At 42.1% G+C, this 27,887-nt stretch overlaps 1 protein-coding gene across 2 annotated transcripts in view; it reads left to right on the forward strand.

The window, feature by feature from the left end:
- The window catches only part of LOC115221701 (ATP-dependent RNA helicase TDRD9), a 64,867-nt gene that overhangs the window by 12,006 nt on the left and 24,974 nt on the right, over window positions 1-27,887 (forward strand). The window contains exons 4-22 of one of the 2 annotated variants that reach the window (XM_036511095.1): window positions 437-612; window positions 2,145-2,366; window positions 4,095-4,217; window positions 5,700-5,780; window positions 7,159-7,317; window positions 8,528-8,631; window positions 10,233-10,291; window positions 11,761-11,815; window positions 12,192-12,279; window positions 13,026-13,083; window positions 14,867-14,971; window positions 16,474-16,571; window positions 17,435-17,566; window positions 18,816-18,978; window positions 20,286-20,349; window positions 21,077-21,140; window positions 23,201-23,302; window positions 24,343-24,462; window positions 26,394-26,501. In XM_036511095.1, coding sequence (XP_036366988.1) covers window positions 437-612; window positions 2,145-2,366; window positions 4,095-4,217; window positions 5,700-5,780; window positions 7,159-7,317; window positions 8,528-8,631; window positions 10,233-10,291; window positions 11,761-11,815; window positions 12,192-12,279; window positions 13,026-13,083; window positions 14,867-14,971; window positions 16,474-16,571; window positions 17,435-17,566; window positions 18,816-18,978; window positions 20,286-20,349; window positions 21,077-21,140; window positions 23,201-23,302; window positions 24,343-24,462; window positions 26,394-26,501 — 2,081 coding nt within the window. Of the gene's footprint in view, window positions 1-429; window positions 613-2,144; window positions 2,367-4,094; window positions 4,218-5,699; window positions 5,781-7,158; window positions 7,318-8,527; window positions 8,632-10,232; window positions 10,292-11,760; window positions 11,816-12,191; window positions 12,280-13,025; window positions 13,084-14,866; window positions 14,972-16,473; window positions 16,572-17,434; window positions 17,567-18,815; window positions 18,979-20,285; window positions 20,350-21,076; window positions 21,141-23,200; window positions 23,303-24,342; window positions 24,463-26,393; window positions 26,502-27,887 lie in introns of both variants that reach the window. The other variant, XM_029791905.2, reaches the window with a different exon arrangement.

A 27,887-nucleotide genomic window follows, 5' to 3' on the forward strand; every position in this document is an offset into this window, starting at 1 on the left:
CACCACTGTCAACTCACACACATACACACAAACATATATAAAGACTCTATGAAATATGAAACTTGCAATAATATTCGGTCTTACTCAGTGTTAAATATTCTCTCATTTGCTGACCCCCAGTCATGTAAATCTGCTGCTGCTACTACTACTACTACTACTACTACTACTACTACTACTACCACCACCACCACCACCACCACCACCACCACCACTACTACTACTACTACTACTACTACTACTGCTGCTGCTGCTGCTACTACTACAACCACCACCACCACCACTACTACTACTACTACTACTACTGCTACTACTACTACTGCTACTACTGCTACTGCTGCTGCTGCTACTACTACTACTACTGCTGCTGCTACTACTACTACTACTACTACTACTGCTACATGCCTTTGTGTTTCTGTTTTCCCTTTGTAGATGTGTGGCGATGTGAATGTTTCCGCAAACGAAGCTTCTTTGAACCAGCTGGAGGAAGACTCTGGCCTCACAGAGATCTCCAGCAACATCAAAGAAAACTTAAGGCTGAACACAGACGTCTACGAAGGATTCACATTCAGTCATTCTTCCACAGTTCTACCGATTGAAGAACACAAGAGTCAGGTAACATTTCATTTCGCTCATTCTCTTTGAACTTTTTCTTCAAAGCTGATGTTTTTAAAAAAAAAATTCTTTATTTTTTTACAAGTATTTGTTAGTTTTGATGACTTTTTTCTTTTGTCTTTTTCTTGCTTCAGTCATATGACTGTGGCCATGCTGGGGCACCACCTCCAAGAATTTTTAGTTGAATGACTTGATCCCAGTACTATTTTTCTTATTCAAAGCCTGGCACTTATTCTGTTGGTCACTTTTGCCCAGGACTCTGGAGTCAAAACAAAAGACTCTGACTCCTCTACTATCGACACCTCTGACTCCTCTTTATGTAATTAAGTGATTCTGGTCTACATATCTCATAAAGCATATGCATACGCTTGCCGATGCCAGCGCCGCCTTGACTGGCTTCTGTGCCGGTGGCACGTAAAATGCACCAACCGATCATGGCCTTTGCCAGCCTCCCCTGGCACGTAAAAAGCACCATCCGTATGTGGCCAATGCCAGCGCCGCCTTGACTGGCTTCCATGCCAGTGGCACCTAAAAAGCACCAACCGATCGGGGCCGTTTGCCAGCCTCGTCTGGCACCTGTGCCGGTGGCATGTAAAAAGCATCCACTACACTCACGGAGTGGTTGGCGTTAGGAAGGGCATCCAGCTGTAGAAACACTGCCAGATCAGACTGGAGCCTGGTGCTGCCTTCTGGCTTCCCAGACCCTGGTCAAACTGTCCAACCCATGTTCCGATGATGGTGCTTGTAAAATGAGTTCCTGCAATAGATGGGAAGTTACCTCTGTGATGGACTAGCATCCTGTTCAGGAGGAAGATGTTTTAACCTCAGTCACTTGTAATACCACGGAAACCAGGGTAAATCCTAGTCTTATGAGTCCTTGGGCTTCAGACGGACTTAAGTGGAATGAAGTGTTTTGTTCAAGGAAAAAAAAGTGCTGCTCAGTCTGGGAATTGAAACTGTGATCTTACCATTGTGAGTGTAATACCTTAACTCCTAGGCCATTAAAATCTGAACAACAACAACAACAGGCATGTTGTATAGGTGCAGGAATGGTGGTGTGGTTAAGAAGCTTGTTTTGCAACCACATGGTTCCAGGTTCAATCCTACTGCATGGCACCCTGGGCAAGAGTCTTCTGCTTTAGCCTTGGATCAACCAATGCCATGTGGATGGATTTGGTTGATAGGAAACTGTGTGGAAGCCCATTGTGTATGTATGAGTGTGTGTGTGTCTTTGCGTTTGACCCCCTGCCCTCAATGCTTGATGACTGCTGTTGGTTTGTTTACATCTCCATAACTTAGCAGTTCAGCTAAAGAGACCAATGAAACTAGCAAAAGTACTGGGTTCAATTTGTTTGACTAAAAACCTTATAAGGTGGTGCTCCAGCCTGGTCGCAGTCCAATGATTAAGACAGGGAAAAGGTAAGACAGACAACCATTTCCTTTCACATGTTTAGACATTTCACCAGAGTTTCCTTTTCTTTTTTTTTCGTTCCTCTCATTCTTGCCCCTTTTTTTGTTTTTTTGGTAAACAGATTATAAACACTGTTGAAAGTAATCAGGTGACTGTGATCCAGGGTCCGACCGGCTCTGGGAAAACCACACAAGTTCCTCAGTTCATTCTGGACCATTATGCATCCAAGAACCAGTATTGTAACATTGTTGTCACTCAACCGAGAAGGATCGCTGCCATCAGCATTGCCAAAAGAATTTGTCAAGAAAGACGATGGAAGTTAGGGACATTTTGTGGATATCAGGTGAATTTTGAACCCTTCGATTTATTAATAATCAAAGCCCATCGCCTTATTTTTGTTTCCTAACAATCAATTTAAAAAAGTAGAGAGATCTTTCACACTCAACCTCTCAACTATATGCAAACTTATTTACTCACACTTTTTTAAAATGCTGACCATGAAGACAAAATACTGTATATTAATTAATAAATAAATATCATCCGAATGTGGCCGATGCCAGCGCCGCCTTGGCTGGCTTCCGTGCCGGTGGCACGTTAAAAGCACCAACTGATCGTGGCCGATGCCGGACTTCCCTGGCACCTGTGCAGGTGGCACGTAATAAAACACCCACTACACTCGCGGAGTGGTTGGCGTTAGGAAGGGCATCCAGCTGTAGAAACACTGCCAGATCAGACTGGAGCCTGGTGCAGCCTCCTGGCTTCCCAGATCCCCGGTCGAACCGTCCAACCTGTGCTAGCATGGAAAACAGACGTTAAACGATGATGATGATGATATTCTTTCACTGGTTTCATTATATGACCACCACCACCAAGCCATTTTAATGAATGAATATACTTGTTATTCTTGATCTTAGAATGGCCGAGTCAGAATGAGCGTTGTAAGACGAAACTGCAATGTAATGAAATAAATACTGCAATGTTTTTATGAATTTTGCCAATATTCACACAGCAGCATTGTTTTAAGGTCCACTTTTCCATGCTTGTACGGATCAGATTTCCTGGTTTCCTTGGCGTACAGGTTCCCCACCTGGACGGGATGCCGGTCCGTCGCAGGTGAGCTGCAAGATGCAGGAATAAAGAGAGAGAAAGTTGTGGCAAAAGTGTCAGTAGAAACTTCCCATTACATTCTGCTGGAGCCGCGTGGAGCTTAGGTGTTTCGCTCATAAGTACACACATCACACGGTCTGAGATAACAATTGCAAATACTACCGAACACTTTTTAATATTCTTCTGTTTTATTGTTTACCCTTAATTAAATATAGCAGTTCAAAGAAGACATGAACAAATTGTAGCATTGAGAATGGCTGGTGTATAGAATTAAGGGTTTTGATGAAAGCTAAGGGTTAGCATTTTGAATTGTAAATATGTGAAAAACATTGTCAATACATCAACCTGTAAACACTCATTAACTAAAACCTGAAACTTTTTTTTAGCTAATTAGTGACCTCACTGGTGCTGGTGTCACAAAAAGCACCTGTACTGATGTCACGTAAAAAGCACCTGTGCTGGTGTCACATGAAATGTACTCTGTAAAGTGGTTGGCATTAGGAAGGGCATCCAACTATAGAAACCATGCCAGAATAGACAGTTGGAGCCTGGCATAGCTCTCCGCCCTTGCCAGCTCCTGTTGAACTGTCTAATCCATGCCAGCATAGAAAACGGCGTTAAATGATGATGATATATATACTGCACCTGGATGTACTGACTGCATCTTACTATGCACCAGCACTAAAGGGGTTGTCTTGTCCCCAGCAAAAACTCGAGAACCCTCTCTGCCTTGTATTCACTCATTCACCAATCAGAATTCCAGAGTGTATTTGGTGCACTTCTTAGTAAAGTGGTGACTGGTTAGCAAGTGGAAACTGGATAATTTGTTTCATCTCTGAAGATGAAGTTAATTATCGGAGTAATTAGCATCTCATCTTGAAATGTTTAGGCACTTAATTTGGTGTTTGTTAATTAATTGTATTTTTCCCTTTGGTTTTGATCATGTTTTAATCAATCGTTTTAGGTTGGAATGGACCGAGAAGTCTCTCCGAACACGCGGCTGACCTACATGACCACTGGAGTCCTTCTGCAGAAACTTATTAATAAGAAGGACGTTAATGATTATACACACGTCATCCTTGACGAGGTTTGTAATGCTTGACACACACACACACACACACACATGTGCTTAGTATCATCATCATCATCATCATCACCACTATAATTGTTGCTACTGCCACCACCACCACCACCACCACCACCTTTATTATCATCAGCAGCAAAATCACCACCACCACTGCCAACATCACCACCCACCACCACCACTATCACCACCACCACCACCGCCACCACCACCACTATCACCAACCACCACCACCACCACTATCACCACCACCACCACCACCACCACTATCACCACCACCACCACCACCACCAACATCACCACCACCATCACCACCACCAACATCACCACCACCATCACCACACCACACCGCCACCACCACCACCCACCACCACCACCACTATCACCACCACCACCACCACCACCACCCACCACCACCACCACTATCACCACCCCACCCACCACACCACCACCACCACCATCCACCACCACCATCACCACCATCACCACCACCAACATCACCACCACCTCACCACCACCACCACCGCCACCACCACCACCCACCACCACCCATATCACCACCACCACCACCACCACTGCCACATCACCACCACAGCACCACCACCACCACCACCACAACCACCACTAACCACCACCACTATCACCACCACCACCACCACCACTGCCACCACCACCACACCACCACTATCACCACCACCACCACCACCACTGCCAACATCACCACCACCACTGCCAACATCACCACTATCACCACCACCTCCACCACCACCACTCCACTGCCACCATCACCACCACCAACATCACCACCCACCACCACCACCACCATCACCACCCACCACCACCACCACCATCACCACCCACCACCACCACTATCACCACCACCCACCGCACCACCACCACCACCACCACCACCCACCCTCACCACCACCACCACCGCCACCCCACCACCACCACCACCACCATCATCACCACCACTATCAACCACCACCACCACCACCACCACCACCACCGCTTCCAAATCACCATCACCACCCACCACTATCACACCACCACCACCACTGCACCATCCCACCACACCACCACCACCACCACCCCCCCCCCCATATCACCACCACCACCACCACCACTGCCAACATCACCACCCACCACCACCACTATCACCACCACCACCACCACCACTGCCAACATCACCACATCACCACCAACCCACCACTATCACCACCACCACCACCACAACTGCCAAAATCACCACCATCACCACCCACCACCACCACTATCACCACCACCACCACACACCACTGCCACCATCACCACCATCACCACCCACCACCACCACTATCACCACCACCACCACCACCACTGCCAACATCACCACCATCACCACCACCACCACCGCTTCCAACATCACCATCACCACCCACCACCACCATCCACCATCCACCACCGTGTTCTTATTGTTGTTGTTGTCATCTTTTTGCTCCACAGATCCATGAACGAGATCAAGAGACAGACTTCTGCATCCTCATAGTGCGGAAATTCCTTCGTTCCGTTTCCAGAGGAATTCGAGTAAGTATCCAGTTGGGGATTATATTTCGAAATTCCTTGTTGTTACTTTGTTTTTATTTGTATTTTTTTTTATGTTTTAATCGGGAGCAGAAGGAGCAACATCCCTGACCCCGCCTTTTTTGCAGGACCTACCAGGCTGATGGGAATAACAGAGAAGATGAAAACATGGTTTCTGGATTGCTGTTGTAGGGAGCGGCATATTGTCAAGGTCTGGAGATTTTCTCAGGCCAGAGGCTTGGTCTGAATTCTTGTATCAAGAGGCCTTGTCTTGAATTCCTGCAGAGTGAACTTTGCTAAAAATGCCCATTGGTCAGGTGGTAGTGTTCAACTAGGTAATAGATTAAGTGTACCACCCAAGGGGCTTCAATACAGTTTTCACCTCCAAACTTCCATTTGGTTGACTTGAGAAAGGTTGTATGGAAATTTGTTTTGCAAATGTGTGGTTCTTAGTTTGGTTCCACAGAATGGCACTTTAGGCAAGTATTTTCCATCATAGCCACAGATTTGGAGTGGATTTGGGCAGATAACTTAACTGGCAGTCTGTCAGTTACGGTGACGAGGGTTCTAGTGGAACAGCCTGCTCATGAGACTAACATGCAAGTGGTTGAGCACTCCACAGACATACATACCAATTATGCAGTTCTCAGGGAGATTCAGTGTGACAAAATGTGAGAAGGCAAGGCTTTTGAATTCCAGGTACAACTCATTTTTGCCAGCTGAGTGGAATGGAGTAAAGTGAAATAAAGTATGTTGCTCAAGGGACACAGTGTACTGCTGGGAATTGAACTTATGGTTGTGATGTGATTACCCTAACCACTAAGCCATATATCTTCTAATCTGGGTAGATAGAACATCATCATCATTTAACGTCCGCTTTCCATGCTGGCATGGGTTGGACGGTTTGACTGAGGACTGGTGAGCCAGATGGCTGCACCAGGCTCCAATCTGATCTGGCAAAGTTTCTATAGCTGAATGCCCTTCCTAACCCCAACCACTCTTTGAGTGTAGTGGGTGCTTTTATGTGTCACCGAGGCACAAGGCCAGTCAGGTGGTACTGGCAATGACCTTGCTCAAAAGGTGTTTTTTATGTGCCATCTGCATGGAAGCCAGTCTGGCAGCACTGGTAACAACCACGCTTGAATGTGGTTTTCATGTGTGAGTAAGGTAATGCTTGTAGCAATCACACTCGAATGGTGCTTTTTAGGTGTCACCGGCATGGGAGCCAATCAGCGACCCTGGCAGCAATCACACTCGAATGGTGCTTTTTAGGTGTCACCGGCAAGGGGGAGCCAGTCAGCGACCTTGGCAATGATCACGCTGTATGTCTATTATTCAAGAGGGCAGTTTAGTCTCACAAATTTTTCTCCTTTCATTGCAGGTAATTCTGATGTCTGCCACTTTGGATTCAGAAATGTTTGCCAATTACTTTGCCCTTCCAGTCCGCAACACCTTGGACCCTGCCCCAATAATCACAATTGACGGCAGTTTCTTTAGCGTGTCTGAATACTACGTTGAGGATTTGGTTCCATTGGGAACTGTAAGTACTCTTTTTCAATCTTTTCATTTGACATAAAATGCTTGACAATCTTTTAATCTGTTTTTGGTTTCTTAATTCCTCCGAATATAGGATGATGATGATGTTGATTTTGTTTATATCCAAGTTGGGCGGCGAGCTGGCAGAAACGTTAGCATGCCGGGCGAAATGCGTAGCCGTATTTCGTCTGCCGTTACGTTCTGAGTTCAAATTCCGCCGAGGTCGACTTTGCCTTTCATCCTTTCGGGGTCGATAAATAAAGTACCAGTTACGCACTGGGGTCGATGTAATCGACTTAATCCCTTTGTCTGTCCTTGTTTGTCCCCTCTATGTTTAGCCCCTTGTGGGCAGTAAAGAAATATATATCCAAGTTGGGCCTGATTGAGCAGACTTATGATGAAAAACAATCCAGCTTTGACTCTCCTGTCTTTTTAATATATCCAGTGCTACATTATTCATTTCAACCCAGCCCCACCCTAGTTAACCCTAACCCTGGTTACTCCTGTTCTCTTTCCTATAATGTGAGTTGTCGTGTAATTCCTCTACAGCAAAAGGCCCCGTTATGCTCCCTTCTTTTATACTTTAACCCCTCATCCGTTAGTATAAAGTTGCCCCACACAGTCTTGCAAGCTACATGGCAACTTCACTGGTGCCCTGAAAAAAACAGCACTCAACACATGATATAGAGTGGTTGACATTAGGAAGGGTGGTGGCCCCCTATGGAAGCAGGCAAGGGGAAATGTAAACATTGTTGTTCTTGAGCTTGTTGATGATGGTGATACAAGCTGGAGTTGGGTGCTGCAAATCCAATCATCATCATCATCATCGTTTAACATCCGCTTTCCATGCTAGCATGGGTTGGACGATTTGACTGAGGACTAGCAAACCAGATGGCTCCACCAGGCTCCAATCTTGATCTGGCAGAGTTTCTTCAGCTGGATGCCCTTCCTAATGATATTCATAATTAAAGAAAATCAAAGGAAACTTGAAGAAAGGAGGTGTGAGGGGAGATCTGAGAATGTCTGGTGCTAGACATGAGACAAAAGGAGGTATTCTGATTTGCTAACCTGTCCAATTCTATGCTGCTTTGGGGCAGATTGATGCTAAAATGATAAAAATGATGTGAAGATGATGATGATGGTTATGTTTTGTTAATGAGTTTGTGACTGTATTAATATCCAAGTGTTGTTACAAGTTTATTTATTTTTCTTAGATATCACAACTTGATCCCGACAACCCACACATTACCACTGAGTCTCAGCAATTAGCTGTCAACTTAATTCAACACTTTGACACATTTGAAACCAAGGAACAAGGGTAAGTTACAGTCAAAACCCGATTCCGGGAATCTTCGCTTCAGATAAGCAATTTTGCCAAACATTGGCTAAATGCACGTGGAATTTAGTTACAGTACTTTGTGTTCTTGTGTTGAAATCCACCTGATGTTGTCTTTTGCCTTTCATCTTCATGGGGTTGATAAAAATAGTACCATATATTCCGATATACAAATGCCACTGGCACTAGTTGTGATACCAGTGCCGGTGGCATGTAAGAGAATCATCTGAACGTGGCCGTTGCCAGCGCTGCCCCGATTGGCCTCCGTGCCGGTGGCACATAAAAAACACCAACCGATCATGGCCGCTGCCAGCCTCCCCTGACATGTAAAAAGCACCCACTACGGAGTGGTTGGTGTTAGGAAGGGCATCCAGCTGTAGAAACACTGCCAGATAAGACTGGAGCCTGGTGCAGCCTCCTGGCTTCCCAGACCCCAGTTGAACCATCCAACCCATGCTAGCATGGAAAGCGGACGTTAAACGATGATGATGATGATGATGAAGTTGAATTTTCAGACCAAGATTTACAATCAAAAAACGGTAGGTTGACTTATATCCCAAAATGGTTTTGGAAGATGAAAAATTCCATGTGAAATGCAACAGGATTTAGGAAGATGGTGATGTTGCTTGAAGGCTTACACTATATACTCTGTTCACTTGTATGCCGGGAAATAGGGTTACCATCAAGTTCATTAATTTGTTACTTTTTCTGTACTAGAATAGATTAGATGGGGAGTTCTTTGAAGCAGGAATTTATAGATTGATGAGATTCCTGTTGCTAATTTGCACCTGTTTTTGTTTCTTTTTTAAGTAAGGAATTTTTATATTTTACAAGTTTTCAAAAGTGCAGAGTGACTGATTGTAATGTCACATCAGAAATGGATCAACATCACCCATGCTGGTGGCATGTAAAAGCACCCATTACACTCTCAGAGTGGTTGGCGTTAGGAAGGACATCAGCCATAGAAAACCATACCAAATCAGACTGGAATCTGGTGCAGCCTTCCAGCGTGCAAGCATTGATCAAATAGTCCAACCCATGCCAGCATGGACAACGAATGTTAAATTATGATGATATATAGAGTGTTTGAAGTGGTGTATATTGAGAAGTAGGCAGTCAGAATTTTGGATAATTCTTTATTAGCGCTTTCGTTTGTTTAACCAAACTCTTCACGACAAAAATTAAAACCAAATTAAAACCATTTTGATTTTAATTTTTGTCTTAAAGAGTTCAGTTAAACAAACGAAAGCACTAATAAAGAATTGTCCAAAATTCTGACTGCCTCCTTTTTCTCAATTTACACACACACACACACACACACACACACACAGTCTTTGGTTGAATACCTTAATCCTTTAGCGTTCTGGTTTCTCTGTCAAATGCTTGTTTATTCACATTGTTATCTCATATCTTCAAAGTTTTGGTGAGGTGAATATATATTTCTAGAATGATATTGTTGGGTATGTGTGAGAGGCTGGATCTGGCCAGTTTCAACCTAGAACACATAGACTATTTGGGCCTGATATGGCTGGATTAAATGCAAAAGGGTTAAATAACTATTTTAATTTTTTTTTTTTTTTTAGAAATGATCCTCATTCTGGACAGCAGCCTATTTGTGGAAGTGTCCTGGTTTTCTTGCCAGGTAAGCATTGAAACCATCATCATCATCACCACAGTCACAGCGCCACTCCCAAAACCATCATCATAACCACAATCCTCACCATCACCTTCTCTCATGACACAAACTCTATACTTCACGTGATGAAGAATTGGCAGCAGCAGCAGCCAATTCTTTCTCTTGCTTCCCTTTTCTCTCTCTCTCATATATATATATATATATATATATATAAGAAATACTAAATTTCTAAATCTCTTGTAGAGACATGTACGGTGGTGGGGCGATAGAATGGTTGTATACTGTCAATCTAACACGAACGTGACAGTAGGGAGGTACACCACCGCTGTATAGCCCTAGGAAGCATCGACGCCTCCTGATGGCTTTGACACATTTTTCCCTGTGTCCTTATATACATTTACGAAGGGGAGACAAACACCCCTGGCCGCTGGAGCTGCATCTAGGGACACGTGTTTCAGGATCATTGTCCTTCATATATATATATATATATATAGCAATAATAAATCTCTAAACGAGATGTAAACAGTAACTGCTCGACAACGTAAAGTATACTAGCCATCTCAATATGGCTAACCACTAAGGGTGGGTGTTCCTGTAGCTTTTAGCCCCAGGAGATCATCGTCTCCAGCTGGCTTTAGGCACATTTTCTGTGCTCTTATGGTATTTGCAAAGGGAGGTCATCCCTCTCTCGTAAACCTAAGTGACACGCACGGACTGCAGTTTCAAGGTATTTGCCTCTTGTCAACGTACGGCAATCACCGGTTTTCGGTGAAGGGAGACCTGTTTGCAAATATCTATTCCGTCACTGATTTCGAAAAACTGTCTGCAACTGTAGCCATCTCAACTGTCTTGAGATGGCTAGTATACTTTATGTTGTCGAGCGGTTACTGTTTACATCTTGTTCAGAGATTTATTATTGCTGATATTAAGTCAAAGCTTTATTTTATTATTGCAGACAGTTTTTCGAAATCAGTGACGGAAGTTACTGGGAAAAACATTAAATAGATATTTGCAAACAGTTCAATTCCAGGCAGTAACCTGAATAATAATAATAAAAATAATAATCTGTTGTATCTGGGAAGAGTCATTTTCTTTTTGTGCCTTATAATGTAATACACTCACTGGTAAAATTTCCACTTATTTCTTATTTATATTTTCCTAAAATTTTCATTGCATCTTGCAACTTTTTCAATAGCCAAGACTACTGAGAAAGGGTTACAAATTCAGCCCTTAACTCTCCATGTTCAACCTTTATCTTTCCTTTCCCTAGGGACAATAAAATTACTTGTGTTGTCTCATTTATCTACACATCTGCTTCTATAATCAAATTAATCTTGAGCCTAGTTAAATTGCCTTTGAAAAAATAAAGTTCCAAAGGCAATTTCCTTTATCCTTAATTCTTCATTTTAAGAAATTTTGATGCAAAATAAAAGACTGTTTTATAAGAAGTTTGGTTGGAACTTTTTGTTTTTTAGGGTTGGCTGACATTGACAAGCTCTATGACAAGCTAAGAACTCTGCCAGGTCAACACGGTAAGTTGTCTCTTATTCATCTCTCACTTCAATCCTTTGGCATTCAGATTAATCTGTTAGAAGTAATCCTTATTTATTCACATCGTTTTTTAATTAATCATGCATTATTGTATAGTTTTGAGATTTCAATGATGTGACTGTTTATTTTTAGAATGACATTGTAGGTTAGGTGTGAAAGGCCAGATATGGCTGGCTTGACCATAAAACAGAATATTTTGGCCTGGTACGGCCAGTTTAAATGCTAAAGAGTTAAAACAATAAAAATTACGAATGAATGAACTGCCAGGATTTCTCTCTGTTTTATGGTTCCTTTCTTTGGTCAACCTCCATATCTCTGATATTGAGTCAAAGCTTTTTTTTTTCTGATTCTGATGCAGGTTGGTCGTTATACCCTTACATTCTTCAGTAACGATCGAAGAACAAAGTAAAGTGTTTCAGCCAACATCTCCTGGATATCGTAAGGTAAGTAGTCTCATCCTCCTCCTCCTCCCCCTCCTCCCCCTCCTCCTCCTCCCATCCTCTTCTTCCTCTTCCTCCTCTTCCTCTTCTTCTTCTTCCTCTTCTTCTTCCTACTCTTCCTCCTCCTCTTCTTCTTCTTCCTCCTCTTCCTCCTCCACCACCACCCTCCTCCCACCCCCTCCATTTAACTTCCGCTTTTCCATGCTTGTATGGCTTGGATCCAATCCGTTGATGTGGATTCTCTTTGGCAGGATGTCCTTGCTGTCACCAACATTTGCCTGTTTCCAAGCAAGTTAATGTTTCCCACATGGCCAGACATTTTTTTCACAGGTGACCAGTAATGAACAACCTCGCTTATATGAAGGTGATGCTCATTTACAACTGTCAGGTGATGTCAAGACAAGGACACACACACACACACACACACACATGCGATGGACTTCTTTTATTTTCCATCTACCAAATCCACCCACATGGCTTTGGTGAGCGTGAGGCTTATAGTAGAAGACTTTTGCCCAAGGTGCCATGTAAAGGGATTGAAACCAGAACCATGGGGGTCAGGAAACAAGCTTCTTAGCACACAGCCACTTCTCTTAACCATTTGTTCCAATAGTTGGGAAATTTCCAAAAACCCCATAAAAAAATAAAAAAAATAAAATAAAACTAAATTGGTTGTGACGTTAAGTTCCAGAATGTTCCTCCTGTTTATATAAAGAATCTAATTGCTTTGTTTTCTTTTCTTTCATGAGGTTATCCTGTCTACGAATATTGCTGAAAGTTCCATCACAGTGCCTGACATTAAATATGGTAAGTAATTCCAGACCCTAACTCGAAGAAGTAGGAAATTGTAAATCATTACTCTGAGGATTTCTCTGTTAATAGTCACAGAACTGGTTTGGTTTCATGGTTTGTACATTTGCAACCCTAGTCCAGGGATTCTCTTGAGGGCAGGAGGAACTTTGGTCTTCTAACCTGCCTTCGTTTCAACAGATGAGCTGGAATCAAGTTCTTGCCTGGCAAATACAAGTTTTTTGGTAAAGTTTCCAGGAGACAATTCTGGATGAATCTCACAGCGTTTACTTCTATTTCTATTGTTACTAAGGTTCTAAACTTGCTTAGCCTATCAATACTTCTGTGATTCCACATCATTAAAGTGGACAATTTTGTCCATGGGCTTGATTCAATGAAGAAACCGAAAAAAATAAAGAGTTGTTTCCCTTAGAATCTGATGCCTTTAACAGTTATGTCCCTTGTGTTTTATTCTAGTCTTTTCATCTAAGTCAATCGCCACGTCGAAGTGGTTGTTCCATGTTACTACTAGTTTAACCCCAGGCAGATCTTCCACCAGCTGGTCACTGGCTGGAGCAGACCCTGGTCATCGCTCTGGTAACCAGGTGTTCGCGACTGAGGATGAACTAACAAGCTCGAAACGGAGTCAGTCGCGCGATCCTGTTGTCTGCTAGACCAGTGATTCTATCCGATGTGGAATACCGACAGTTTTTTAAAAAATTCCACTGCACCAGGGACTGGTAATATTTCTTAGTAATATTAATTTATACCGGAAGCAATATATATAATGAATATAATTAAAGTTGATAATTTTTTTACTCTTATATTTATTTTTTAAACAAATAGGTGTAGGAGTGGCTGTGTGGTAAGTAGCTTGCTTACGAACCACATGGTTCCGGGTTCAGTCCCACTGCATGGCAGCTTGGGCAAGTGTCTTCTACTATAGCATCGGGCCGACCAAAGCCTTGTGAGTGGTTTTGGTAGACGGAAACTGAAAGAAGCCCATCGTAAATATGAATGTGTGTGTGTATATATATATATATATATATATATATGTTTGTGTGTCTGTGTTTGTCCCCCCCCAACATCATTTGACAACCGATGCTGGTGTGTTTATGTCCCCGTAACTTAGCGGTTCGGCATAAGAGACTGATAGAATAAGTACTAGGCTTACAAAGAATAAGTCCTGGGGGTCGATTTGCTTGATTAAAGGCGGTGCTCCAGCATGGTCACAGTCAAATGACTGAAACAAGTAAAAGAGTAAATAATACAATATTACATAAGCGTTTTATAATGTTCCTTTCTTTTCTGGAAACTCGCTGGGTACTGGCAGCTGATGGCTCATAGACCGGCACCGGTCCAACGACCACCACTTTGAGTAGCACTGTGCTAGAGGGTGGTAGGAGTTTGCTACCCCTGCTAGCAATAAATGTTGTATATACAGGGAGCAGCCTCACACCGATAACCAGCTGGTGGAAGATCTGCCTGGGGTTAAACTCGTAGTGACATGGAAGAGCCACTTTGATGTGGTGATTGACCTGACTTGTTAGTAGAGTTACTTCTCTGATCTCTTCTTGAGATTTTTTTACAACCAGCTATTTTGCTTGTTTATGGGGTTTTTTTTTTTTTCCTTTGTAATGCATTTGATAAATACAGAGTGGACCAAAAGCCACGCACTAAAACCTTTTACAATACTAGTTTTAATCTTGGTGTTGACATTTGACTCACCCTGTATAATTGATGATAATAATAATAATAATAATAATAATAATACTAATAATAGTTGTATTTATCTTTGCAGTTATCGATTTCTGTTTGACCAAGAATTTGATGTGTGATACTCAGACAAATTTCACCAGTTTACAAATGGATTGGGCATCAAAAGCCAACTGTATTCAACGAAAAGGTAAAGTAGTCGAAATTATTGTCTAACATTTGCTAGAATATCATAACACTGCTTTGACCATCAACCCATATATATATATTTCTTGCATCATACGGTAATTGAGTGTCTCTTTCACTCTTTTAAGAAGTTAGTGCAAAAAAAAAGAGTCCCCCACCCACCTCCAATTAATGCCACTTTAAAAAGAAAAAAAACAACATAAAAAAAATCAAGTGCTGATGATGATGATGATGCTGGTTTTTCATAGTTTATTTTTAGATTACTCTTTACTCTTTTACTCTTTTACTTGTTTCAGTCATTTGACTGTGGCCATGCTGGAGCACCGCCTTTTTTAGTCGAGCAAATCGACCCCGGGACTTATTCTTTGTAAGCCCAGTACTTATTCTATCGGTCTCTTTTGCCGAACCGCTAAGTGACGGGGGCATAAACACACCAGCATCGGTTGTCAAGCAATGCTAGGGGGACAAACACAGACACACAAACACATATAAATATTTACATATATACGACAGGCTTCTTTCAGTTTCCGTCTACCAAATCCACTCACAAGGCATTGGTCGGCCCGAGGCTATAGTAGAAGACACTTGCCAAGATGCCACGCAGTGAGACTGAACCTGGAACCATGTGGTTAGTTAGCAAGCTACTTACCACACAGCCACTCCTGCGCCTAATAAATTAGTTTTAATTTATTATATTTTGGCACGTGAAAAAAACATTGGAGCGAGGTCTTTGCCAGTGCCACTGGACTGGCTCCTGTGCAGGGGGCCCATAAAAAGCACAATTTGAGCGTGGCCATTGCCGGTGGCATGTAAAAGCACCCACTACACTCTCGGAGTGGTTGGCATTAGGAAGGGCATCCAGCTGTAGAAACTCTGCCAGGTCAGATTGGAGTCTGGTTCGCCAGACATCAGTCAAACTGTCCAACCCATGCCGGCATGGAAAGTGGATGTTAAACGATGATGATGATGATGATGAATGATGAATGTGGTTGGCGTTTGGTAGGGCACCCAACTGTAAAAACCATACCAAAACTGACCCCACCTGTGCTTATGCCACATTAAAAGCACTCAGTCCACTCTGCAGGGTTGTTAGTGTTAGGAAGGGCATCCAACCATAAAAACTGTGACAAAATAGACATAGGAGTCTGTTGCAGTCTTCTGTTTGGCCGGCTCCTGTCAAACCGTCCAACCCATGTCAGCATGGAAAGCAGACGTTAAACAATGACAATGATGACTGTATGCTTGAGTTTAGCAAGACCCCAGATATCTCAGTGCTTTGTCATCTCCTTTGTAAGGCTCAGCATCTCTCCTTATCCTACTCTCTAACTCCTTTCTTTTCCGACTGGAGTATCCAGGTATCTACTCTACACCAAAACACCTATATCTGTCCCCTCTCTACCTTTAATCTCTCAACTGGCACAAATGCCACACCCTTCTCCTCCTCTTTTAAATTCTTTTTATTAAAAAAAACCCCTAGTCAAAATTTGTCTCTTTTGTTTTCTATAGGCCGGGCAGGTCGTGTGTCCAATGGTCGTGTGTATCGTCTCATCACACGGTCGTTTTGGCACAACCATATTCCAGATTACAACACACCAGAAATGCAAGTAAGTCACCAAGTCTTAAATTGATTGATGGTGTGTGTGTGTGGGGGGGGGGTGCAAGAGCAAATTTCATTGTTAAGGAGTTAATATAATTATGTTGTTTGTTTGGAGTTTTAGCTTGAAAGGGAGGAGTTTTAGCTTAAATGGGAAGAGTTTTGTTTGAGTGGAGTTTTTGGGGGAGGAGTTTTAGCTTAAATGGGAAGAGTTTTATTTGAGTGAAGTTGGGGAGGAGTTTTAGCTTAAATGGGAGGAGTTTTGTTTGAGTGAAGTTGGGGAGGAGTTTTAGCTTAAATGGGAGGAGTTTTGTTTGAGTGAAGTTGGGGAGGAGTTTTGTTTGAGTGAAGTTGGGGAGGAGTTTTGTTTGAGTGAGTTGGGGAGGAGTTTTGTTTGAGTGAAGTTGGGGAGGAGTTTTAGCTTAAATGGGAAGAGTTTTGTTTGAGTGAAGTTGGGGAGGAGTTTTAGCTTAAATGGGAGGAGTTTTGTTTGAGTGAAGTTAGGGAGGAGTTTTTGCTTAAATGGGAGTTTTGTTTGAGTGAAGTTGGGGGAGAAGTTTTGTTTGAGTGGAGTTGTTGGGGAGGGGCATTTATTTTTCACAGCTTGATACCATTCCTGCTGTTAACTTCTCATCTCTAAAATAGAAGTAGTAGCCTTTTGTCAGTCAGGTAGACTGGGTCTAAGAAAGCTGTATGACATGCTTAAAGGCATATCACAACTTAACAGAGCAGCTGTAACAAGATTCAAACTCCTGACCCTGTTCTTAGTAAGGTACCAATGCAACCCCTTCATCTTGCAGTCATTGCATATAAACTTCCCCCCTCCCCCCCAATCTGTCTTGTCTAATTTTACTGACATAATTTCTTTTCCAGAGATGTCCTCTTGACTTGTTGGTGTTACGAACTAAAATCCTCGACTTGGGTGAGCCTAAGGCCATTCTAGCCCTTGCACTTGCTCCCCCAAACCTCGATGATATTGAAAGGACCATCCTAGAGTTAAAAGAGGTAAGACTTTGTTTTCTCATCATCATCATCATCGTTTAATGTCCGCTTTCCATGCTAGCATGGGTCGGATGGTTTGACTGAGGGCTGGCGAACCAGATGGCTGCACCAGGCTCCAATCTTGATCTGGCAGAGTTTCTACAGCTGGATGCCCTTCCTAATGCCAACCACTCCGAGAGTGTAGTGGGTGGTTTTAAAGTGCCACCGGCACGAGTGCCAGTCTGGCGGTACTGGCAACGACCTCGCTCGAATCTTTTTACATATGCCACCGGCACAGGTGCCAGTAAGGCGACGTTGGTAACAATCATGCTCAAATGGTGCCCTTTTATGTGTCACGGCACTGGGGCCAGTCAGGCAGTACTGGCAATGACTTCGCTCGAATCTTTGAAATTTATCAACTCCCTAAGGATAAAGCAAAGTTCCATTGTTATCCTGGGGTCACATTAATTGATATAAATAATGTTTTGTTATAGTAAAAGAGTAGTAACTGGGTCTTACATCAAAGATTTGTTTTTCTTTTTACCTATTAACAATGAAGGTGGAAGAAATGTCTCAGGGATCTGCTCCCAATTGTGCAACAAAAATTGTGATAATTTACTCATTGTAGCCATGTAACTCCTCTACAGCAAGGACCCTGTTCTGGTCCCTTCCCTCACACTTAAACCTTTCATTCCATAGCATAAGCCCACCCCTTTTTCTGCTGTAGTCCCACTCAGTCAAAAACGAACTTACTCTTGAAGGCTGCTTGAGATAAGGAGTGCAGAATCACCTCCCTCCGACAAGTCATCCTAACGAGATGTCTGCGTTGGCTGGGTCATGCCCTCCGCCGTCAACCAGGAGAATTCATCTACGAAGCAATTGCCTCAGCTCCCCTTCAGGGTTGGCGAAAGCGATGTGGTGGACAACGAAAAACCTGGCTGATGACGGTCAAGGCTGATCTGGAACCCAACCTAGGCACCCATGTTTACGGCATTTGCCGCTGGAATAAGGAGTGGTTGGAGATCACGTGGCCGTTAGCCTCAAATCGCCAGGTTTGGTTGGCGTTTGTGAGAGATGCAGCATTGAGGATGAATGAAGCCAGCTCAACCCGCCCCGGGTGAATGCTGTCTCAAGTCAAGTCAAAGTCCTGCATTGGATAAAGAAAGAATTTATTCTTGAAGAAGATTTCCTTTTGTTCTTTTAAGCACCAAAAATGGTGAGTTGATGATGCTGTGGCTTGGGTCTCATTGTCTTGTGTTCTTTTTTACTGTAGATTGGTGCTCTTGCTTTAACGCTGAATGGTGTCCCGAACCGGTATGATGCTGACCTGACTTACATGGGCCGAGTTATCGCTTCCCTACCAACCGACATACGAATTGGAAAACTGCTTGTTTGGGGTCACGTTTTTGGTTTCCTCAAAGAATGTTTAATTCTTGGTAAGTCTCAAATGGCACCTTTCTCTCCACATTTAGACGTATTCTACTGTCTTGGATCCTAGCAGATTTAAGAATCCATGATTGACAGACCCCCCCCCCAAAAAAAAACAAGCAAAATAATATTTTTGATATTTGGCTATGAGTGGTGATGGTGATAGGTGAATGTGCACGTAGGAAAGCAGACCCTGGAAGCTGACAGAGGACTGGAGAGGAACCAGACAGGTGTGTTGATTGGTATATTGACAGACATACACTCAGTCATCTTGGGCAAGTGTCTTCTACTATAGTCTTGGGCCGACCAAATCCTTGTGAGTGGATTTGGTAGACGGAAACTGAAAGAAGCCCGTCGTATATATGTATATATATATTATATATATATATATGTATGTGTGTGTGTTTGTGTTTGTCCCCTGTCAACATCACTTGACAACCGATGCTGGTGTGTTTATGTCCCCATCACTTAGCGGTTCAGCAAAATAGACCAATAGAATTAGTACTGGGTTTACAAAGAATAAGTCCCGGGGTCAAGTTGCTTGACTAAATGTGGTGCTCCAGCATGGCCACAGTCAAATGACTGAAACAAGTAAAAGAGTAAAGAGTAAAGAGAGATATACTGATTGATACAGTAAACAGAAATATACTTTCATTTAGTCATGTAGTAACAGTAGTGGTATGGAGACATGTGCTGCTGCATCCACTCTTTGTTGGTGATTCCCTACCATTCCTGGTGGACGACGCCTTTGCACCTTGGGCAGGTGTCTTCTACTATAGCCTCGGGCTGACCAAAGCCTTGTGAGTGGTTTTGGTAGACGGAAACTGAAAGAAGCCCGTCGTTCATACATATATATATGTTTGTATGTCTGTATTTGTCCCCCAACATTGCCTGACAACCGATGCTGGTGTGTTTACATCCTCGTAACTTAGCGGTTCGGCAAAAGAGACTGATAGAATAAGTACTGGGCTTACGAAGAATAGGTCCTGGGGTTGATTTGCTTGACTAAAAGCAGTGCCCCAGCATGGCTGCAGTCAAATGACTGAAACAAAGAATTTGTTATGATCATTTTAAAAAATTTCCTATCTTCCTCAACCTAAGCAAAATGGTTCTGTGTAGCTGGAACCCAATCATTTCTGGCAGGTGTATAAGATTTATCTATCATATTCAGAACATACACGTGGCCCCTTCATTCAGCCTGTCATCGTTTTGTTATCTCCAATTAGTGTTTATAATGTCTAACATCAATTAAACTCTTATTTTTTTTTTTATTGTTTGTTATTTCTAAAAACCCATTGTCTTTCGTCTTCTGTAGCTGCAGCCTTGTCCTTAAAAAGTGTGATATCTCGGCCGTACAAAAAGCATCTTGAATCTTACCAGTAAGTATTTCGTTTCATTAAGTTGACCTCAGCAGGATTTGAATTTTATGTTTTGTGTTCGGATCCACCAAAGCCACTTTTGCTGTTTCATTCTTCCATGGTTGATGAAATAAACACCAATCAAAGTAATGGTGTGTGTGGGTGGGGTGGGTGGGTTGATATTGACTTCAACCCCGTCCCCTCATCTCTCTAAATCTTTGGCCTTCTGCTACTTATGTAAGAGATTATTATTATTATTATTGAGTAATCGACTAGTCTCCTCTCACAAACTTTCGGGCCTTGTGCCTTCATTCCTAGCATAAAGCTGTCACCCTCTCTAACTCGTCTCGGTCAAAGGAAATCTTGGTTTTGCAGGTTGCAGGGTGACCTCGCTGGGGTCTGTGGCACGAGAGGAAATAAAGCTCCCAGTTATGCGCTGTAGAGTGGTTGGTGTTGGGAAGGGCATCCAGCCATGGGACCTGTACCAATCATCATCATTGTTCGACCGTGGTCGAGACAATGGAATTTACCATGCTATGCCAGACTTCATGGTCCATCATGGCATTATGGCTCAGACATTAGAGGGTGATGCAGTTGTCAGACCCATCGGTTCCAGTCCATTATTGGCATGGAACTTAGGATGGTGATCATGAAACTGCTCCATGATTTTTTGGGTCCTTAAATACAGAAGCCAACCATTTTGTTTCCAATTTGTCTTTGATGTATTTTCTTCTTTGATTCTCCCCAGGCGTAAATTCAGCTGGGCAGATGCTTCGTTCAGTGATTGCATTGCCATTGTAAACATCTACAAGGTAAGTCCTTTTTTTTTTGTTTGTCTTAACCCCTTTATTTTCTAAACTGTTGTTGTTTAACCCCAGGCCATCCTTACCCCAAGAGATTTTTGATCAAAGTTCTTCCAGCTGTGTCCTTATTGTCTTTTGTTTTTCAGCTATATTACATCTAGGACTACAGTAAAAAAAGTATCCCCTTTTAATACAATTGGTTTAACCCTTTCATTACCAACCCGGCTGAAACCGGTTCGGGCTCTGAGTACAAATGTCTTTTTTACATAAGTTCTGAATTAAAATCTTCCACCAAACCTTAGTCACAATTTATGTTCCTAACACTAGCTGAATGATAACCAAGTTATTTTACTAAATTCTTTGTTCTATTTAAAATCAATTGAATGAAACACAGAGCATCTCAACAGAAATATGGTAACAAAAGGGTTAAAGACAGTCAGTCAAATGTGTCTTCAATTTGCACAAGATTTGGCTGCTATTTCTAACAAGTCAAACAACTATGTGAAACAAAATCTGCAAATTAACCCTTTTGATACCAGCCTGGCTGAAACTGGCTCTGGCTCTTTAGTACAAATGTCTTGTTTTCATAAGTTCTGAATTAAAATCTTCCACCAAACCTTAGTCACAATTTATGTTCCTAACACTAGCTTAATGATAACCAAGTTATTTTACTAAATTCTTTGTTATATTTAAAGTAATTGAATGAAACACAGAGCATCTCAACAGAAATACGGTAACAAAAGGGTTAAAGACAGTCAGTCAAATGTGTCTTCAATTTGCACAAGATTTGGCTGCTATTTCTAACAAGTCAAACAACTATGTGAAACAAAATCTGCAAATTAACCCTTTTGATACCAGCCTGGCTGAAACTGGCTCTGGCTCTTTAGTACAATGTCTTGTTTTCATATTTCTGAATTAAAATCTTCCACCAAACCTTAGTCACAATTATGTTCCTAACACTAGCTTAATGATAACCAAGTTATTTTACTAAATTCTTTGTTATATTTAAAGTAATTGAATGAAACACAGAGCATCTCAACAGAAATATGGTAACACAAGGGTTAAAGACAGTCGTCAAATGTGTCTTCAATTTGCACAAGATTTGGCTGCTATTTCTAACAAGTCAAACAACTATGTGAAACAAAATCTGCAAATTAACCCTTTTGATACCAGCCTGGCTGAAACTGGCTCTGGCTCTTTAGTACAAATGTCTTGTTTTCATAAGTCTGAATTAAAATCTTCCACCAACCTTAGTCACAATTATGTTCCTAACACTAGCTTAATGATAACCAAGTTATTTTACTAAATTCTTTGTTATATTTAAAGTAATGAATGAAACACAGAGCATCTCAACAGAAATATGGTAACAAAAGGGTGTTAAAGACAGTCAGTCAAATGTGTCTTCAATTTGCACAAGATTTGGCTGCTATTTCTAACAAGTCAAACACTATGTGAACAAAATCTGGCAAATTAACCATTTGATACCCAGGGCTGAAACTGGCTCTGGCCTTTGTAGTAAAATGTCTTGTTTTCATAAGGTCTGAATTTTAAAATCTTCAACAAACCTTAGTCACATTTATGTTCCTAAGATTAGCTTAATGATAACCAAGTTATTTTACTAAATTCTTTGTTATATTTAAAGTAATTGAATGAAACACAGAGGATCTCAACAGAATACGGTAACAAAAGGGTTAAAGACAGTCAGTCAAATGTGTCTTCAATTTGCACAAGATTTGGCTGCTATTTCTAACAAGTCAAACAACTATGTGAAACAAAATCTGCAAATTAACCCTTTTGATACTAACCCAGCCAAAACTGCATCTGGCTCTGAGTACAAATGTCTTGTTTTCATAAGTTTTGAATTAAAAACCTTCCACCAAAACCTTAGTCACAATTTATGTTCCTAAAACTAGCTGAATGATAACTAAGCTTCAAAACAACAAATGGTTGTGACTTTCGTTGTCTTCGTTTTTTCTTTCTTTTTTATTGCATCTTTTTTCTCAAGTTCAGTTTTTTTTTTCTCAATTCCTTGAAAGAAGAAACAATGTTTTCTGTTTCTGTTTCATCAGGTCTGGGAAAGGAATTGGGCCCATGGTATTTTCAAAAGACGTGGCCAGTCAGAAGTGGAATGGGGAAAAGCAAACTTTGTGCAAATCAAAAGAATACATGAGGTAAGGATTTTTCACTTCATCAATAATCAATAATCAATAATCAATAATCAATAATCAATATGCACCACCAACATTTATGTTGTGTTTCAATAAATTTAGAAAATAAAGAATTTGGAAAAGATCGATGGAATAGTAGCAGACTTAAAAAAATAAGTCCTGGGGTTGATCATCATCGTTATTGTTTAATGTCCGCTTTCCTTGCTGGCATGGGTCGGATGGCTTGACTGAGGACTGGTGAGCCAGAGGCTGCACCAGACTCCAATCTTGATCTGGCAAAGTTTCTACGGCTGGATGCCCTTCCTAACACCAACCACTCCGAGGGTATAGTGGGTGCTTTTACATGCTACCGGCACGAGGGCCAGTCTGGTGACACTGGCAACAATCACGCTTGAACGGTGCTTTTCATGTGTCACTGGCATGGGAGCCAATCCGTGACCCTGGTAACGATCATGCTCGGATGTGCTTTTAACATTCCACTGGCACAAGTGCCAATCAGGCGGTACTGTCATCGGCCATGTCAGCTATTTTGATTTGTTTACACTTGCCTCAATAGGTCTTTGCAAGCAAAGTTCAATGTTCAGTGAATGAGGGGTACTCATAAGTGGGTCAGTTACAACCACTGGCATAGGCCATGGGCTATGGTCTCACTTGGCTTGTCGGGTCTTCTCCAAAGCATATCTCCAAAGGTCTCAGTCACTAGTCATTGCCTTGGTATGCCCCAATGTTTGAAGGTCGTGCTTCACCACCTCATCCCAGGTTTTCCTGGGTCTAACTAAACTTTGCTGAAAAGAAAAATCAAATAGCATTTCAACTCTGAGTATATGTGTGTATGTGTGTTCATGTAAGAGGGAAGTATGTGAATGTTTGTACCTGTGATTATTCTGTATTTCATTTTGTACCTTATTTACATATGAAATACTACAATTAGCTATCATTTTTGATGGCATGGCACCAGCTGGTTATTCTACAAACATGAGAGTGAGTATTATGTATTAAATTTCATTACACACGAACAATAAAATGTCCTTGTTTCATTTTAGCTTGCTGAACTTATCCGGGAGTTAGAGTTCCGACTGACACAGTTCAATCTTCGTATTCCAAGCAAGTCGCCAGAATCGAAGAAAGACCTCAACCATCCGGAAGAGAAACTTTTGTTCAAGGTTTCATATTTATTTTTTTTTATCCTGCTTAGACTCATTTTTTTTTTTACTAGAAAAAGAATATTTCTTTATTTTTACTTAAGTCAGTGAGAGTAAGAAGAGTGTTAGCCATAACCTTTCCGGAAACCCTGAGGTTTTTGGAAGGAAAGAAGTTCACTGCAGACTGTTGACATGACTCAAGTACTTGCAGTAGTGGCGGGTACTCTGCTGGTTATGATGACAAAGGTTCCAGTTGATCTGATCAATGGAACTGTCTGCTCATGAGATTAAGGTGCCAGTGGCTGAGTACACCACAGACACGCGTACCCTTAATGTAGTTCTCAGGGGTAGGAGAGATTCACTGTTGCATAGAATGTGACAAGGCTGGCTCCTTTTGAATTACAGGTACTATTCATTGTTGCCAGCTGAGTGAACTGGAGAGACATGAAATAAAGTGTCTGGCTCAAGGACGTAATGCAGAGCTGGGAATTGAACTCACAAAGTTACAATCATGAGCCAGACACCCTAACCACTAAGCCACACTTGCAGTGGTGGACTTCACAGAAAAAAAAACATAAAGACCTGGTGGTGGTGATGGGTTAAGTCTACCATGGAATAAAGGGAGTGATCTTTTCCCCGAAGGGAGAGGACCATTCTGTGCAGTGTTCCTTTGTCAAATTCCATTTACAAAGTTTTGGTCAACTCAAGGTTATGGAAGAAGACAATGGCCCCTGGTCTCTTCATAGTCAGATTGGATTTGAAACCACAACTTGTAAATCAAAAGCTTCTTCACCATAATTGGATATTTCTGCCTGGCAAGGGTTTCCAGCTGCTCCACGAAACATTAAAGGACATTTAAGAAATAGAGAAATTGAAAGCAGGCGGGTTTTTGGGGTCATAATAAGCAGCACATCTCTGAGACATGCTTACAAAGACCTTTCATGAAAGGACGGCAAGGAAAGAGGGATCAATGAAAAGGTTGACCCCGCCCCCCTAGAAACTCATTTGTGTTGTTCAAATTCTGCTGAGGTTGACTTTGCCTTTCATCCTTTCAGGGTCAATAAATTAAGTACCAGTTGCATACTGGGGTCTGTGTAATTGACTTAATCCCTTCCTGTAGATTTGAGGCAGGTTTTTTATTTCTGTTGTTGTTTAACCCTAGGTCAGTTGTGACTGAGTTGACCTCTGATCAATTTGTAACTACTTCTGTCTATCTAGGACTACATTATCAAATGTGTTTATTCTTATTCAAAACAGTAAAATGTGATTTGAAGGAGATTTGGCTGCTGTTTCATGAATGCTGCTTGACCCTGTAGGGGGCTCTCTTGTCTGGCTCCAGGGCTAAGCATGTATGGAGCATAACTTAACTGTTATTAGGTTTTTGCCTTTTAATTTAGTATTTCACAAATAACCATTCTTCAATCTCTTTCTTTCTCTTCAATATCTTTTCTCTCTCCCCCTTTCTCTTTGATATCTTTTCTCTCTCCCTTTTTCTTTCCTTCTCTAATATTTTCTCTCTTTCTCTTTCCTTCTCTTTAATATCTTCTCTTACCTTCTCTTTAATATCCTCACGCTCTCTCCCTCTCTCTCTCTCCCTCTCTCTCTCACTCTCTCTCTCTCCTTCTCTTTAATATCTTATCTCTCTCTCTCTCTCTCTCTCTCTTTCTCTTTAATATCTTCTCTCTCTCTCCCTTTCTCTTTCCTTCTCTTTAATATCTTATCTCTCTCTCCCTTTCTCTTTCTTTCTCTTTAATATCTTCTTTCTCTCTCTCCTTCTCTTTAATATCTTCTCTCTCTCTCTCTCTCTCTTTCCTTCTCTTTAATAACTTCTCTTACCTTCTCTTTAATATCCTCCCTCTCTCTCTCTTACCTTCTCTTTAATATCCTCACTCTCTCTCTCTTACCTTCTCTTTAATATCCTCACTCTCCCACTCTCTCTCTCTCTTCCATAGCTGATCATCTGTGGTGCCTTTTATCCAAATTATTTCACTCGTGATAAAATAGACGAAGAACAAGTGATGAAGACCATGTCGGGCAAGGACCCCTTCAATACCGTTATGGTCAGTTGCAAGTTTTGATAATTTCTTCTTTTCTTGTATCCCTTTTTTTTTTTGTGTGTTCATGCTTGTAGGGGTCAGACAGAATTTGTTGAGGCACATATTCTACAGCTGGACGTCCTTCCAATCTGCCAATCCCCATTTGTTTCCCAGCAATGTAATATTTCCCCCAGGGCTGGATATGTTTTTGTGTGGTTTATGCACAACAACATCATCATCATCATCATCATCATCATTTAGCGTCCGCTTTCCATGCTAGCATGGGTTGGATGGTTCAAATGGGGTCTGTGAAGCCAGAAGGCTGCATCAGGCTCAGTCTGATCTGGCAGTGTTTCTACAGCTGGATGCTCTTCCTAACGCCAACCACTCCGTGAGTGTTGTGGGTACTTTTTACGTGCCACCCGCACAGGTGCCAGATGGAGCTGGCAAACGGCCACGAATGGATGGTGCTTTTTATGTGCCACCGGCACGGAGGCCAGTCGGGGCGGTGCTGGCAATGGCCGCTGTTCCTATATTTAAGAACTATCATCCTTACTGAGCTGTGAAGGTCAGAATCAGTGTTTGTAGCTGATGACACGCAACAACGCAGAAATACATGCATCCTACAATCCAGTGATATCATTCATTAAGGCGGGCGAGCTGGCAGAAACGTTAGCACGCCAGGCAAAATGCGTAGCTGTATTTCATCTGCCATTAAGTTCTGAGTTCAAATTCCGCCGAGGTCGACTTTGCCTTTCATCTTTTCGGGGTCGATAAATTAAGTACCAGTTACGCACTGGGGTCGATGTAATCGACTTAATTCGTTTGTCTGTCCTTGTTTGTCCTCTCTGTGTTTAGCCCCTTGTGGGTAGTAAAGAAATAGGTATTTTGTCTGCCGCTACGTTCTGAGTTCAAATTCCGCCGAGGTCGACTTTGCCTTTCATCCTTTCAGGGTCGATAAATTAAGTACCAGTTACGCACTGGTGTCGATGTTATCGAATTAATCCGTTTGTCTGTCCTTGTTTGTCCCCTCTGTGTGTAGCCCCTTGTGGGTAATAAAGAAACAGATATCATTCATAACCCAATGTGTTTTCACACATTTTGTCTATGAAGAGAAAGTGGTTCTGAGAATGTTGCAACAGGGAACAGTTAACCCATGTCTGAGTGTACACAAGTCTGTTGATTCCAATTGAACTCACGCAGTCTTCATTCATGGTTCTTTCATGTCAATCAGGTTCATATGTGTCTATCTCCTTTCTTGGCATCACACGAGTGTTTCAAACAACCATCACTGTTATACACAAAGCATTGTCCATTTCTCACTTTACATCATCATCATCATCATCGTTTAGCGTCCGCTTTCCATGCTGGCATGGGTTGGACGGTGCAACTGGGGTCTGGGAAGCCAGA

Source organism: Octopus sinensis, linkage group LG18 (assembly GCF_006345805.1).
Source record: "Octopus sinensis linkage group LG18, ASM634580v1, whole genome shotgun sequence".
Taxonomy (NCBI): domain Eukaryota; kingdom Metazoa; phylum Mollusca; class Cephalopoda; order Octopoda; family Octopodidae; genus Octopus; species Octopus sinensis.